This window comes from Ursus arctos, unplaced genomic scaffold (assembly GCF_023065955.2).
Source record: "Ursus arctos isolate Adak ecotype North America unplaced genomic scaffold, UrsArc2.0 scaffold_27, whole genome shotgun sequence".
Taxonomy (NCBI): Eukaryota; Metazoa; Chordata; class Mammalia; order Carnivora; family Ursidae; genus Ursus; species Ursus arctos.
This window is the reverse complement of record NW_026622952.1, coordinates 27270878-27287943: the sequence shown is the minus strand read 5'-3', so window position 1 is coordinate 27287943 and position 17066 is coordinate 27270878. Positions and strand designations below refer to the sequence as shown.

The following is a 17066-nucleotide window of genomic DNA, read 5'->3' as shown; positions in this document are numbered from 1 at the left end:
CTCCGTTGGCCTTGCTGGGCTGTGATGACGGTTCAAGCTCCCACAAGTCACCTTCCTGGTATCTTTTTACTAAGTCCCTTTCTCGTGTGTATCAGCCAGAAGTGGCTTCTGTTGCTTGTCTTGTTCAAGAATAGAACAGGAAAGCAAATTCTTTTAAAAACAAGTAAAATATTCACCTCGTTTACTTACTGGAGGAGAATCCTGCAGCATGAAGGCACGTGTAGACGGCGTCTGAAGAGCTTGCTGGAGGTCGATCTTCATTTTTCCCTAAAGATGTGGAAACCAATGGTCTAGGAAAAACCTCAGGGGAGGGACTTGACGATTTCAGTGGCTGGTGGAGTTGGCAGGAGTCCAGTACCGATTGGAAGACCTAACTTGTCCCTGGCCTTCAGTGTCGCTCAGACCAGCTGCCGGTGGGGACAAAGCTCCTGTCTTCACAGGCTCTTGTGAAGACTCGTGGCGGCCCCTTGGACAGAGCAGAATCCAGCACAGGGCCCGCATGTTAGAGAACACTTGTCAGTGACCGCAGCGGCCACGCGGTTGTGTGTTTCATGAGCCCCTCGGCCGTGGAGCTGCACCGTGTCTGGAGCGTGTAAATCTCCAGCAGATGAAAGCGGGTGTACCAACGAGATAATTTATTGAAATTTATTTGCGCCTAATTAGGTTAACTAATGATTTGACATCTAATGGAATGTAATAAATATTTAGCACCACATTTGCCTACAGATGGCAAATGAATAGGTCAGTTCCTTGTCAACAAAACAGAAAGTGATTGGCTAATTTATTCAACTTTCTAGTTGTTTTGCATTTTGGTAGAACTAGCATCTGTTTGAAAAATGCTTTTCCAAAATAATATAAAACCTTTCTCCAAAAATTACCCAGTTAACAAAATACCATAACCGCTCCTTTTTCCCCCAACAGAAAAAGTGCCAAGCATGGCTTTCCCTCCTAAGTAAAAGGCCTTACAGGGAAGTATCCATTCAGCCGCTGTGACCGTTCTGCTGTTAGGGGACCGAACACACGGACTGTGGGTCATTGACTTGTGACAACAATTGCATTTGTTTTAACTACAAAGGGATTTTTAAAAGGAAGTCCGTGGGTTGCTTCACCTTGGCATAGTCAGTGTCATTCTGTTCCACGCTTTACGTTCTGTTACTGTTTCCATCCTTTTGGTGCCCTAATTTGAAGAGCCACTGGGGTTCTCTCTTCTGGTTTAGAGGTGGTTCTGTTTGATTCTCTTACTTTGTGACGATTGAACAATATCTAACTGCCTACAATTGTTCCAAAGGCATTTTCGTTTGGTTCAAAAAGACATGAGAAAAATTAACCTCAAATTGGAGACGTAAAGAAGGTGTCCCAACGTGATTTTTGAGAAAACAGAGGTCTGACAGGGTGACGTTTGTAGACCTACATTAATTTGGGAGACAAATGATTTTTTTTTTGTTTGTATTCTGTGGGCCAAGCTAAACTGTGTTTTAACTGTTATTGATTTTATGTGAATTTCTTTTTGTATCACTCAGACGTGTGAATGAGTAGAGACTAGTCTAGTTTGGAGACCAGGATCATGGCACGAGTCAGCCCTCATCTTTGTTCTGAAATACAGGTTGCCAGAGGCTTCTGCCACCAAGAGAAGACAGGCTTCGCATGACGCCCTGTGGAGAGAATCCCGGGACCCCTTAGACGCGTTATTCCCGGGACGCTGCTTTCTCAGCACAGAGAGCCCCACGGGAAAGTCGCCGCGAGCTAGACCGGTCTCAGCGCTGGTGACAGCGGTGTAGTGTGGGAGTGTCTCCAGTCACAGTAACCGACGCCAAGTGTTAGACAGTATTTTTGTCGTGAAGACGTCTACACACGGCTGGTTTTATTCATCTCATTAAGTTTTAACTGACCATGTGTTGTCGTCTTGACAGCTAACTGGCTTCAACGTCCAGAAGCCATAGATCTGGCGGGATTCCTGGCTTCTGCTCTTCCTGGAGAAATGAGATAAGAAGGGCAGGAATGCCAGAGAAGGGACCCTCCAAGAGACCCTCCAGTCCGGTCTCCTCATGTCACAGCTACAGGAAATAAGTCCAGTGGCTTGTTCAAGGTTGTGAGGGACTGCATGTCTGCACCCCCCGCAAAACCCACATGGTGCACACTCACTCCCGATGGGATGGGGTCAGGAGGTGGGCCTTTGGGGGTGATGAGGTCGTGGGGGGGAGTCCCCATCGTTATTTTTTCTCTTTCAACTCAATTTCTTTTTTTTATTATAATAATTTTTTTATTATATTATGTTAGTCACCATACAGTACACCCCCGGTTTTTGATGTAAAGTTTGATGATTCATTAGTTGCATATAACACCCAGTGCACCATGCAATACGTGCCCTCCTTACTACCCATCACCAGTCTATCCCATTCCCCCACCCCCCTCCCCCTGAAGCCCTCAGTTTGTTTCTCAGAGTCCATAGTCTCTCATGTTTCATTCCCCCTTCTGATTACCCCCCTTTCTGTATCCCTTTCTTCCCCTACCAATCTTCCTAGTTCTTATGTTCCATAGATGAGAGAAACCATATGATAATTGTCTTTCTCTGCTTGACTTATTTCACTTAGCATTATCTCCTCCAGTCCCGTCCATGTTACTGCCAATGTTGTGTAATCGTTCTTTTTGATGGCTGAGTCATATTCCATTGTATATATGGACCACATCTTCTTAATCCAGTTGTCTGTTGAAGGGCATCTCAGCTCCTTCCACGATTTAGCTATTGTGGACAAAGCTGCTATGAACATTGGGGTGCATATGGCCCTTCTCTTCACTATGTCTGTATCAACTCAATTTCTTACAATCAGTAGAGGGAAGGACAAAAAAAAAAGATCAATGTCGATCCTTTAGAGAAGCTGGACTGGACATCTGCAGTCAATGTCAAGTGTGAGCTTTCTGTTCTAAGCAGAAAAGCTCAAACGCAATCGAGAATAGAATTAACAACACAGAAGCAGCACAATGTAATGTTTACTTTTAAGATGTAGGGTGAGTGCTGAAAGGACAAGGTGCTTGAACGGGAATGAATGGATTTTCTAGCAAAGTGACAGTCACGCAGGGCCCTGTTTCCCAGGATGACTTAAAATCTTTGCAAATCTGTCCATCTTCCATTAATGATCATTCACCTAAGTAAAAAGATTTATTTTTATGTAACTTCCAGTATTTATTTAAAATGAGATGACAGTTGGAGCACCTGAGTGGCTCAGTCGGTTTAAGTGTCCGACTCTTGGTTTTGGCTCAGGTCATGATCTCAGGGTCGTGAGCTCGAGCCCTGTGTCAGGCTCCACGCTCCGCTCAGAGTCGGCTTGGGACTCTCTCTCTGCCTCTGCCGCCCTCCCTCTCGCTCATGCTCTCTTTCTCCCTCTCTAAAATAAATAAATAAATCTTTTTAAAAAATGAGATGGCAGTAAATGGAATCTGCGGTCCAATAACGTGTTTGTGTGCACGTGTGCATAACATTCGTAGAAGGCGCAAAATGAAACTTACGTAAGAAACAAATAACGAACCTCATTACACAGATAAAATGTATGTGAAGTGGAAAAAACAGCATTTTTCATTAAGTTCAGCCAAATATTGTGCCAAAGGTACATTTTAAATGCATTGGTCTTCTTCTGTGAGAAAATTTAGGTCTGACTGGTTGAATTTTACACACTCAAGCACGACCAAGTTTTTAAAAACAAATTAAATATTCACGAAACTCAACCTGGGACATGTGTAAACAGGAAAGACACGCCAAGTGTGGGTGACGAAACCCTAGTCAAAGCTGATGAACATGGGGCGCCTGGGTGGCACAGCGGTTAAGCGTCTGCCTTCGGCTCAGGGCGTGATCCCGGCGATCTGGGATCGAGCCCCACATCGGGCTCCTCCGCTGGGAGCCTGCTTCTTCCTCTCCAACTCCCCCTGCTTGTGTTCCCTCTCTCGCTGGCTGTCTCTATCTCTGTCGAATAAATAAATAAAATCTTAAAAAAAAAAAAAGCTGATGAACAAGAGAACACGTGGTGTTCAGCTGAGGAGATCTCCAACTGCTCCGAGGCCTTTCTTTCTCTCTGCCTCTGATCTTTTACAAGTGACCAAAGCCCCAGATTGGCTTGGAAGTCTAACAATCTTGTTGACCCGATTATTGGTCACTTATTCTTTTAGCAAATACTCATCAATTACTTGAAGATATGCAGGCTGGTGGGGGTGGCGGTGGCAGTGAGGCGCGTCCTCAGGGGAGAGGACAAGCCCAGCGTGTCCAGAGACAGCTGGCATTCCTGCGGCCCAGACAGCAGGAGGGCGGCGGGAGCGGCTGAGCCAGCAGCCGTAGGGACCTTATTAGTCGGCTCGGTGGATGATGGAACACGGGTGCCTTTCTGCACCCAAATCACCTGAAAACCACAGGCCACTTACTCTTGAAGACCTGTGCACGGATCCTGCGTTTCTCTGTAACGATTCTGGGCCTTCCGAGGTCTCCCTTCGCGACCATGGTGGAGTGCTCCTGTCTTCACCTGAGGGATGTGTGTGCAGAACCACACCTCAGACCCTTTGGAAACTCATTTACTTTGAGACTTGGGACCACACCTTTCAGAAATGAAAAGAGCAACACTTACCCTCCTCTTTTTTTAAAGCCACACCATTCAGCGTGTTTTCCCATGTTTGCAGACACTTAACTTCCTCCAGTCTGGGATCGTGGGAATATTCACACATTTGCTTATTTGGCCCCAGTTTTGCCAACACCCCCCTTTGCACTCATCTGGACAGGTGCGGGACTGCGCACGCGGTGACTTGTCCAAGGTGTCAGGTTGCCGGTGGCGACGCTGTCAACAGCACTGATGACGTGTGTGTTTGTCTCATGTCCCCGCCCCTATTCTAAGTTCTTCTGTAGTTCATGTGGGACTAAATGAAAAGTAGGAAGGAGTGTTCAGTCAACATTCAATTCATTTTACTTCATCCATCCATTCATTTATCCAACATACACTTAACTGATGCTTAGCTCTGTGCCCGATGCCATGAATTTCTTCAATCCGAAGTAAAGCTTAAGGTCTTTATCTAGACGTTGAGATTGGTCAATCCAAAGAGGGCATCCTTCAGGATCAATGGAAGTCGGTACAGAGGAGACCCACCTAGCCAACGGAGCTCCTCGCCTGTATGACGCCAAGGAGCAGGTCTCTGCGGGTCGCACGTAGGGACGAGGGACACGACTGTCAGAGGGACTAGAGCCATGCCTGCGTTCAAGCCACCCTGGGGCAGAAAAATGACCAACTTCAACTGTCTGAAATTCCCGGGTCATTGGAAATCTTAGCTCTCCTTCACCTTGTAGAGTCAACCGCAGCCCTGAGTCTTGGGCTCCCAGCTCTTTCTTAAGAAAGTTACTCATGACACAAAACAATTACAGTGAAAGCAAGACAAAGTCAGTTCTGACCTGTGATAGCAGAGGTCAGCACTGTAAGTCAATTTGGTGATATCTCTGTCCTTTGTCATCTCATTTTGTCAGTGTTAGATCTGCTCGGGACTCCTAGAAACACCTGGTTAAGGGAGATCAGTTGTCTTCAGCTTTAATTCAACATTTATGGATCCACAGACAGGTGCGGACCCCTGGGGACAAAGGACACCTAAGATTCGTCCCGCTGGTCTTCATTTCCCCCCGCCATAAAAGCGAGGATAATGACAAGACCAACTACTCTAACAGTAGCCGGGGCAGCTGTTACCTCTATAAGAATTAAGTGAAATGATGCCATTCCTGCAAAAGGTACCACTCAAAAAAACTGGTACCTATGGTTTCCATGGCAACAGCCTCTCTCTCTGTTCATCTCTCTGTCTCTGTCTGCGGAAAGCTGTCCCCGAGCACCGGGTGGCACCTGTTCGGCGACACTCAGAGACAGACGTGGGGCAGACTCGGACACCGTCCCACGTGCTCCTCACAGGGCCCGCCAACAACCCTAGCGGGGCCAGCCCCTGGGTTACCAGAAACAAAGGGCACCAGAGACAGTGGAGGGACACGCTCCACGTGCTGCAGGTAAAGCTGTCAACCAAGAATCTCACATCCAGCAAAACGGACTTTCAGAAGTGCCAGCCAAATGAAGACATTCCCGGAGAAACAGAGCATTTGTCGCTCGCAGAATCACTGTACATGACATTCAAAGAGGCTCTTAGGCTGAGAGCAGGTGGCACCAGACAGAATTCAAATTCATGTGATACAACGGAGTGCTGCTAGAGGCCATTGTGTGGATAGTTATAACAGATGGCACAGGGCGTATTTCTCCCCCTTTCTTCTCTTAACTGATTTAAGAATAATTGCATAAGATAACTTACGTAGAACTGTATTATTTGGTTATATCCTACAGAAATGTAATGTATTTGAAAACAGCACCTGGGAGGCAGGTGTTGGAGAGACAGAATGACAGAGCCCAGGCCCACAGGAAGCAAAAAAAAAAAAAAAAAAGGCAGAGGCTATACAATAACTCCTGGGACGTGATGCACAGCATGGTGACCATAGTCTACTGTGCTGTGTGCTGTATTTGAAAGTTACTAAGAGAGAAAGTCCTAAAAGTTCTCACCACAAGGAAAAATATGGATGTTAACTTATTGTGGTGATGAATTTGCGGCATCCATGCACGTCAAGTCTCTATATTGCACACATTAAACTTATACAAGGTTGAATGTCAATCATATCTCAGTAAAACAGGGAGAAAAACAATACAAAATAAAACCAAACAAAAAAAACCCAAAATAGGCCGAGGACCTGAACAGACTTTTACACCCTAGATTGCATACAAATGGGATATATATAGATTCTTAACATGGAGATTATGTAGATATGTAGATTTTAACATCATTAATCATGAGGGAAATACAAATCAAAACCACAATGAGATACCCCCTCACACGTGTCAGAATGGTTAAAACTAACAACAAAGGAAACAACAGATGTTGGAGAGGATGTGGGGGAAGGGGAACCCTCATACGGTTGGTGGGAATGCAAGCTGCTGCAGCCACTCTGGAGAATAGTATGGAGGTTCCTCAAAAAATTAGAAATAGAGCCACCCTATGACCCAGCAACCCCACTTCTGGGAGTATGTACAAAAGGAAGGAATTCTGGGCCTTTAAGAAATAACTGTACTGTCATGTTCATTGCAGGGTTATTCACAATAGTCAAGACACGGAAGCAACCACAAAGTGTCCACTGACGGATGAACGCATAAAGAAAACACAGCATGTGTATACACAATGGAATATTATGCTGCTATAAAAAGAAGGAAATCTTGCCATCTGTAGCAACATGGATGGACCTTGAGGGAGAGATCAGCCAGACAAAGACAGATGCGGTATGTTCTCACTAACGTGGGGAATCTGGAAAAGCCGAACTCCCAGAAGCAGAGTGTGGGCGGGGGTTGAGGGGTCTGGGGTGGGGGGATGGGGAGTCCTAGGGATCTAGTGTGCAGCATGGCGACTGCGGCTAACAGTACTGTGTTGGACACTGGACAGTCGCCCAGGGCGTAGATCTTAACCTTCTCAGCTCACACAGAAATAGTAATATGACGTGACGGGGGTATTAGCTTACCCTGTGGTGGTGATCACTTCTCAATACACACGTGGATCAAATCATCATGTCCTACACCTTACGTTCACATATGTTATATCTTAATAAAGATGAAAAGAGAAAACAACCCCCCATCAAAACAAATCAACCAACCAACAAACAGAAGAGTCTCCCAGCAGGTGCAGGGAAGTATGAGCTGGGTCGGGCCAGCAGGGTGGAAAACCGCGAAATGGCAGGAAGTGTCCCACGGAAGGCTCTGGTGTCTGGAGTGGCCAGAGGATGGATGGACGATGGAAGAGCCTGAGGAGCAGCCCACCCATCCCAAGAAGGAACTAGAAATCTGAGTGCTCATCAGCTGGGATGACTGTTCACCAGCACCGCAGCCCTGGGGCTATAAACCACAGAGTCTGCTTTTCTGGGCCCTGGATGACGGAGAGCAGGTGTGGGCGTGGCCAGGCGGCAGACACCTGTGGTGAGCAGGGCAGGGAGCGGTTGGTTCGCTCCGGGGCTCTCCCAGGGGCACTGATCCCTCCCTCACGGCCTCGTCACCGCCCACCGGTCACACCTGCTCACACCAGCACCTGGGGTTAGGCTTCCACGTGGACGGTGTGTGGGGATGCAAATGTTCAGACCATAGCCGGTGGTTACAAGGGTGCCCTGCAACGTGTGGGGCTACGTGCAGAAATAATCCCTTCTGTTCTCACCATGTGTCCCCACCACCTGGGAGACCTTATTGGACCCCAGGAAAGCATGCTGAGCAGAACACATCCGGGCTGACCCATGCATCCCTCCACACATCACTGCACGGTGCGGCCAGCCGCTGTCGCGCTCAGTCAGTAGTAGTATTGATGACACGATGCTTGCTCTGGGCCAGGCCGTGGAGGGCTTCACCTGTATCCACTCACCTGAACCCCCAGCAGCCCTCACCTCGCATGTGAGTACTGGACGGACCGTGCATGGCACTCAGCCCCACTTTGGACACAGCTGTGGCTGCAGAGCACGTGCTCTCCATGCTGTCCGTGGACTCCTCACGTGGGAAGGCTCTTCCTCTGAATTTCCCACCTGGGTCCATGTCCTCAGCTTTGCTTGTCGTGATGGTTTCCTGCTTTATGCAGGCACTGCGGGGACAGCTAGCACACGGCCCGGGGCGCTTCCAAAGCAGGGGTCCCTGATGGCCGGAGTGGCCTTGGCCCTGTGTGAGCAAGCCTCCAGCTTCTCAGGGTCCCTGGTTAGAGTGGTCAACAATCACACAGTGGACGCATGGGATGGTACACTGTGTGTGTGTGTACCGTGCACATGTGTGTGGGTACTGTGTGCAGGTGCATGTGTGTGTGTACCGTGTGCATGTACCATGTGCATGTGTGCATGTGTGTGCATATGCGTGTGTGCGCACGCATGCATGTGCACGTGTGTGTGGGTACCGTGTGTACCAGCATATTTCTGGAAACACAGGCCCCTATCACTGTGTGCCTGCCTGGATCTGGGGCCGCAGCTGGGGGCCCCTTTCCGTGGACACGGTTCTCACAGCCCGTAGCTGAGTTGCTTTTGTGTGCGCTTCACATCGTGTCCACCAGCCTCATCACCCACATCCTGCCAGCCCAGCAAAGTCGGAGAGACAAGTGCCTCCGGGCGCGCGTTCACGCACACTGGCTTCAGCTCTGCGGTGCATTTCCCGATAAAAACAGCAATCACAGAACCATAAGTTGGAGGCAGAGAGGATTGTTGCAAGATTTCTTGTTAAATTGACTTTTAGTTCTTATTACTGAAGCCCGGTTGACAGCGGGCTGCGCTCTTGTTCCTGGAACCCCGTCGGCACTGGGCTCTTGCCTCCCCCAGACCTCCACTTTCTCCCCCACCTGTGTCCCCTGATGCCGGCTGCGCCTCCCCTCCCTCTGCCTCTGGCACCCGGGGTCACACTCTGCTGAAAAGACAGAGGGGCCCCACGGCACATGGCAGGGAGCCTGTTCTTGCTGAGGTGCGTCCCAGGGCGTGATGGCGGGCGGGCGCGTCCCCTGGTCCCCCTCGGTGTGCACCTCGCCCCTGTAGGATGTTCCAGGTGATCGGGGGAAAGCCAGTGGGTGTAAGTTAACTGAGTAGGTGCAGATCCATGCCAGGCATGTTTCCGCTGAAGGGGGCTGACACTGGTCCTGAAGACAGAAACATGTCTCACCACAAATACCAGGATCTGCAGGGAGAAGCCGCCACCGAGAAGAAATGGTCCCTGAGGCTGTTACACGGGACCCATGCGGTAAGGAGACGGCAAGCGGCGTGAACACAGACCAGCCACACTCGGAAAAGCGGGAGCCACCTGTCAGCCTTCATGCCAGGCAAGGTCTCCATGGACGGTGCAAATTCGTGTCCCCCTCTGCTCATCCAGGACACCCTGTGGGTTCCTGCCCACCCACAGGTCCTCACACCAACTGGACGCCCTGTAATTCAGTCCACCCGGGGTTCCTGCAGCCCCCAGGCTGAGGGCTCTGCCCCGCAGGCCGGCCCCACCCCACATGCCGGCGGCAGGTGCTTCGGGCCCCACGTGGCTCTACGCCGGGTTCCTGCAGCCCCGTCCCCGGGTTCAGTGACTCGCTCCAGCAGCTCACAGAGCTCAGGGAAACACTGACATGTGCCGGTTTATTCCAGAACCCAGGATATGATGAGGGATACAGATGGGCCATGAGCTGAAGATGCACATAGGGTGAGGCCTGGGAGGACCCCCTCGTGGGGTTGGGGGCATCACCCCTCCGCACTTAACGTGTTCACCCACCTGGAGGCTCCCCGAGTCCCCACTGTTGGGAACTTTATGGGGGTTCCTCACGTAGGTGTGATGGAGCACAAACTCCACCTCCAGCCCCTCTCCTCTCCTCGGAGGGTGTGGGGTGCGGTTGGAGGTTCCACACTCCCGATCACGGCTCGGGGCTTCTGCCGAGCAGCCCCCAGCCTGAAGCCAGGCCAAGTCACCTCATTCGAACAAACGTGCTCCTCCCACCCAGGAAATGTCAAGGGGTTTCGGGGCTCTGTGTCAGGAGGCGCGGACGAAGACTAGAATATGATTATTTTTACATCACAGAAGGTCCGGTGGCTGGGGAGAAGCCGGGTCTGGAGCAGGGCCTGGTGTGTGTGCTGGGAGGTCACGCTCTCCCATGGATACTTCCCTGGACAGAACACGGACACCCCCTAGCTCACACCCACCCCAAACCAACCAACAAGCACCTGCGTCTGGCTCACCTGTCCCCTTTTGTAAACCGACTTCCAAAGCTTACACCCGACAGGGTGTAAGTGGTCCTGCTGAACCATCTCACTTTGAATTAGTGGATCTTAGCCACAGAGGTTGGCACACACGAAAGAGAAATTCACTGACCGAGCTGGGCTCAGTTACAAAAACACGACACAGTCGCCGCAGAGCCACTTTCCGTAAACATCACAGAATAGGCTAAAAAATGGACTGTGTTTTACACTTTGAAAACCCAGGGTGTGCGAACACATTAGCCGCTCACATAGATGAGAACAAAGCATGTGCCCAAATAAACAGGATGTTTCTATGAGAATAATTCCCGAATATTGAGCATGTTGACTTAGCCCTAAAGCGTGGGCACTCGGGCTTGGCGGTCCCTGCAGACCAGATCGCCGCTGGCTTGCCCGCATCTGCAAAGTGAGAGTCGTGAGCCACAGTGTCATCACTGCTGTGACTGGGAAGGACATTTGGGACGCAGCCTGCAGTTCACGCCATAGGGCTCCAGCCCGGACTCGCCTGCAGCCCCGAGTCCCAGCTGCCACTCCTGACCTCGGTATTTGCTGGTGACGGAGTTAGCCGAGGTCGTCTGCGTGGAGGCTTATCCCAGCATGGCTGGAGAGAAGACGCTTGCAAGCCGAGCAGGGAGACCTGCACAGACCCTCCCTCAGAGCCCCTGGGGCGGGGACCAAACCCATGGGCACCCTGGTCACTGGCGCCAGCCTCCAGAACTGCAAGATGGTGAATTTCTGTGGTGTAAGCCACCTGGTGACGGTGGCCCTAGAAACCAACGCACTTAGGGACATAGGTGTGCACAGCCCTGCCGTGTACAGAGGAATGAAGTCAGGAGCCAGTGCACGGAGCACGCGCCCCCTGCTCCTTACCGTAGAAGCACACTTTACCCCTCCCCAGCAGACACAGCCCCGAGCTCCTTGCCGTCTCTGCACTGAGGGTGGAGTGTAGGACATGGGCACAATACTCTGCCTCGCCCGTCAGGCCCAGAGACACTCCTTCATGCCCCAGCGCCCAGAAACAGAGCACTGGGCACGTGCTCACCCTCGGCCCCCCTGCTATCGCGTATAAATGGGGGGAGGACTTTGCAGAAAAACTCTCAGTGTGGGTGATGCGGGGGTGACCGCCATGAGGACGGGGTCTGCTTGCCCCAGGGGCTGTGAAGATGCTGGCTCAGCTCCGGGTCCTGGGTTAGTGCCCTGGCAGGTGCACGCTCACCCAGGGTCCTCGAGAACCTCTGATGGAATGCAGGGAAGTGCACTCCTGGGGATCTCGCGGCATTCGCATCTGTCCTCATGCCCTGTGCTGAGGGCTGGTTCCAGGCCTGTAAGCCAGACTCCAGACACAGCCTCGCTTGCATCTCCGGCGGGTTTCCTGCAAGGACCTTACAGGCGGGCGCCCCCTCTACTCCCTGAGGGAGGAGGCCTGTGGCTCAGCCTGTCCACGAGGGCCTCGGGCTCTGCTGGAACTTGGGGCTGCCCCCAAATCTGTGGTGCCCCAGAGAGCAGCCCCTCCGTCCAGGGAGCCCCCAGCCCTCCGCCACGCGGGTCACTCAGACACAGGCTGCTCTGTTCGCCCTTGGATTCCCGGACCCTGGGCTTGGGCCCCCGCCGACTGTGGCCATGATGCCCTGGAACGCCTTGTCACCCTGACTCTACCCTGGTCTGCCCTGCAGGCCAGCTGGGCTGGCCCAATGACACTGTTGGGCTGCCTGGGCCGGGCGCCGACTCCAGCCCCACCCGCCGCCTCCCCCTCCTGGTTCCAGTGTCTGCGCTCCTCAGCTCGGCTGCGACTCCTGCAGGGGACGGTTTCCTGCTCACAGGGTAGCTGCGGACGCAGGGGCTGCGTCTCACCCCTGTGGGTGTCGATTCGTGAGGCACGGGATTCCGCGCCTGCGACACGCAGTCTGGAGGCACCATGGCCTCCAGGAGAGGAAGCTGCAGCACCATGGTTCCTTCCACGAGTCTGGAACTGTGAGTCCGGTGGTGTGAACCCTGCACCAAGGAGGCAGGCGCTCTGCTCGGGAGGCTAGGGCTGCCTGGCGTGCGCTCAGTCCCAGGCTCGGGCGGCGACAGCCCCTCGCTGGGCTGCTACCTGTCTTGTACTCAGATCAGGGATTTCAGACTTTCTCAGGGGCCAAGACCTTGTTTCAACACAGTGAATTCGTCTTGCGGCGGGAATTTCCGAATCACGTTTCACAGTTAATGCTGTTGATGGCGTAGAATTTAAATTCTAGTCCGATCTCCCGGCCTGTGATATGAGCGCATTCCCCGCTGTAAGAACCATATTGCCCTGGTTACGCCCAAAGTCACCTCACCCTTCCGAGTGACAGGCTTCAGCAAGAACGCCCTCTCTGGCACGAACGTGGTGGCGCCCGCAGAGGAAGGGCACAGACGCTGCTCCTTGTGCTCACGTGCATGGACTCTTGCAGAAGCACCTGAGCCTCAGCGCCCGGGTTGGTGCTGCCTGCAGGCAGTTCTCCCCAAGACCATCTTGAACCAGCAAGCCCACTTGTCCCACGTGTGGCTTGCGTGGCGGGTCTCGCTCCCCCTGCAGGCACAGCACAGGCCACCTACCACCTGTAGGAATGTCAGTCCTCAGTGGTTGTATCAGGAGGACAGGACTTCTCTGCCCTCTGAGAGCTGTATGCCTCTGGGCCTGCCCCTCACCTTCCGGAGTCCCTGTCGGAGCCCCAGCGTGTTGGGAAGGTCTGCGGCTGTGGTCCTGTGTCTCCGGCTTCTCCACCTGATGGAGGATGAGCGACATCTCAGCACGATGCTGAGGGAAGGTGGTATGTCCCCCAAAGGAGGCCTCTGGACATCAGTTTATCTGGAGCGGAGGCGATGAAGGGGCAGCAGGATACGCGTTCTCCCGGACCGGAGACCATGTGTCAGGCCAGCACTAGCACCAGGCGTCTACACGGCAGGGTGCGCCCCGCCGGCTGCCCAGCCTCAGAGCCCAGACTGCCACTTCCATGACACTCACTCACCGCTGTTCGTGGAGGCTGTGACACAAGCCCGTTCCAAGCCACGGCCACCGCCCGGGGCACGCTGTGCGTCCCACGCGCAGTACCCAGGTTAAGAAACTTGTTTTTCTGTTCCAGCCGGACGGTACTCAAATTACACTGTAGTAATATTGCCTGTCTCCATCCCCTGGAGAGCTCAGGAGGATCTTCTCCCCCCAGCCACCAACAGAAGCTCCGCGGGTCCGCTCCCATCACCCCAGAGCCTTTGTGCCCTGGCCATACTGCTCACTCCTCGCATGCTGCAGATTTCAATCTGTAACGTTGGGATAAATAGCTTCCTAGAAAAATCGAAACCTAAATAAATAACGCGTGATTTGAAAAGCACTTTGCACCAAGAATGTACTTCAGAGCCTCTGGGCCATGGCTCTGGGCACACGGGAAACATCAAACAGATCACGTGACCTTCGCGGGGGGGGGGGGGGCGGCAACCACCCCAGCTGGATGGGGGCACCAAGACTGCTCGGGGCACAGTGAGAAAGGAGCTGGTTCTGAATTCCCAACCCTGCCGTTTACTGATTGTCTGACCTTAATTAGATTTCTTATTTCTTGAGCTTATGTTTCCAGTTAAAGTTCTCAACAGACAACATTTGACCTCACGGTGTTCCAGGCTCCGGCAGGCGGGGACTTGCTGTGTCCTCAGGGGCTGTGGCCCCGTGCCCGCTTTACGGAGAGAGCACGGATGGGCTCCACAAACACGTGAGTGCAGAGCTGAGCCAAACCACGGATTCTTGCACTTCCATGGACAGAGCCTGCACAGGGTGTGTGCTCACGAAAACCGCAGTGGATGCCACGTTTTTATACCAAAATTATGAACTCTTTATTTTGGCAAACTTTTCACTTTCCGGTTCCCCTGTGGGGCCGCTCACACATGAACCCAGCCGGCAGTGACTCCCTGGCCCCGGCACCCTGGACACCCCACGCACTCTGCACACATTGCATCCCACACACCCTGCAGAAATGATGAGGTCGTAGAATACAGGTGAGGTTCAGTGGGGTGGAGTCCAGAGCTGATGACCGAGAAAGAATTCTTGAGGCGTCTTTGGTGCAAAACTGGTGGTTTGTTAAAGCACGGGGACAGGACCCGTGGGCAGAAAGAGCTGCTGCCCTGGGGTTGTGAGGGGTGGCTGATTATATACTGTGGGGTTGGGGGAGGTGAGGAAAAAGGGAGGCTGAGAAAGCACTTGCATATGTCAAAGAAGACTCGCAGGACACTGGAGGCCCCACCACCGTCAAGCCAAGGCTGTCCACACTATCACTGTGTCCTTATCAATGAGCTGCAGTTACTTCCATATGTCAAAGAAGACTCGCAGGATATTGGAGGCCCCACTATTGTCAAGCCAAGCTGTTTACACTATCACTGTGTCCCTATCAATGAGCTGCGGGTCCTTTTCTTAGTTTTAGGGCAGCCAGGAGTGCTGAGGAATGTTGCATACATGGTGGGGGGGGGGGTTGCAGGGTGTCAGCTTCTGCTTTGTCTTCAGCCAGCCTTCTATTCCCTCATCAGGAGCACACCCAGGGGCCAGCACCCCTTTCTGGCTGTGATGACCTTTCTCTCTTTCAGCTCACCTCCTTTGAAGCAACGTATGCAAATACCCTGGATGTGTGAGTGGGGGTCCTCCCATTTATGAAGTTATCTTGTTTGTGACTCTGAAATACTCTGAGACCCAAGACCCATGAGACTGACCCGCCTCATGCCTCAGCTCCCCCAAACTGCTGCCCTCCAGCTGTGATGCCCCCCAGTAGGCTTTAGTACTTCCTGTCCACTTTGTTTCCGGTGGAGACAAAATGCGAGAAAGCTGATGGGAAAGGAGGTGAGCCCCGGACTCTGCCCACGGCCCGCACTGGGCAGCATGCACCTGACCAGGGATCTCGGGCTCAGACACCCTTCAGGTCCACGCTCTTTCTATTGCTGCTTTGGGAATAGAATCAGATTTTTTTGCAGTCGGAGTGCAGCTGGGATTGAAGTTGTTCCAATTTGATTTTACAGAAGTCAATAAAAGCTTAAAACAGTTCACATCTTAAAGTATCAGAAAGTATGTTATTTTTCTTAAAACTCCTGTCTTCGTGTCAACCAAGACTTCAAAACAAGTGCTTCCAGGGTCAGTGAGTTTAGAGGGTGATGTGAAATTCAACAAAACACTCCAGGATAGTTGTTTGCTTTTCCCGCCTGGCTGGAGAGCCCCTCCCAGCCCCTCCTCTCCCCTGGACCAGGGGGGCCGGCCACCCAACAGTCACGGAGGTCCAAATTGTTACATGTAGACAGACTTGTGGGAAATGATGGGGCAATTTGTTGGAACCTGACCAAGAGTTTATTTTTCAAATTTCCTTGAATTAATTCTTGTGCGGGAAAAGTCTTCAAGATGGTATAAGCCTGTAATTAATAATGCTGAAAAGAACAATCTTTATGCATTAAAATAATCATCTTGTTTCGGATGTCCCTTAGTGGCCACATGTAAATAGTGTTGGCAGGGCGTCATTTTCAAAGTGAAAAATTAGAAAAGAAAAGAAATCCCCAAGACCCCCTAAGGGTCTCGGGAAGGACGCTGATGGGAAGCAAAGTTCATTTACATACAATTATAACTCTGGATGGCTTTAATTAGCTTGGTAAAGGTTAATAGCTTGTACCCGAGGCATCTCTTAAAAGGTCTCTTTCCTCCACATCTATAAGACTTTTTTCAAAGATCATTCAAATTATAGTTTAATAATATTGTCAGACTAATTGTACAGGGAGAAGGGTATTGAGTCTGAGCTTGTAATTCTATGAAGACAAACGTGCCCTGTGCAGCAGAGAGAGCTCGTGCAGGCGGTTTCACTCTTGGAGGATGAGTACAAGGAAGGGCTGCGTGTGTGTGTGAGTGTGTGTAGATTTTCAAAAATCGCCACTTCTCCATCTACCGTGTTACTTGACTACTTTCAGGCAGCCCGTCCTGGGAGGGCAACACCACACCTGTGAGGACGTTCTGAAGCCCCGAACGCACTGCCAAGTGCTGCAGCTGGGACTCTGGTCTGTGTTGATGTGCTTTCCCCTAATACACCTCCACGCCACTAAGAACATCCCTAAAAAGAATATTGAGATCTGGAAGTGATGTTTTTAGTTACAGAAACCACATACCCTAGCGATCAGCTCTCGTGCATGTGCTGGAAGTAGGTCTAACTCATCTCTCTCACGAACGCAGGACTCTGCGCTCATCTTCACACGGCCGGCGCTGACTCGTCTAGGCAGAGCTCCCACCCGCTCAAAGATGGTCAATTCGAGTAAATGTGCT

The 17066-nt window shown here is 51.8% G+C and overlaps 1 protein-coding gene across 1 annotated transcript in view; it reads right to left on the bottom strand.

The window, feature by feature from the left end:
• Positions 1 to 12724, bottom strand: part of TDRP (testis development related protein) — an 81445-nt gene extending 68721 nt beyond the window's left edge. Inside the window, exons 1-3 of the mRNA XM_026508519.4 lie at positions 12596 to 12724; positions 10299 to 10472; positions 190 to 267 (exon numbers count right to left, since the gene is read on the bottom strand). Of these exons, the coding sequence (XP_026364304.3) occupies positions 190 to 267; positions 10299 to 10472; positions 12596 to 12724 (381 nt within the window). The remainder of the gene's footprint in view (positions 1 to 189; positions 268 to 10298; positions 10473 to 12595) is intronic.
• Positions 12725 to 17066: the final 4342 nt, after the last annotated feature.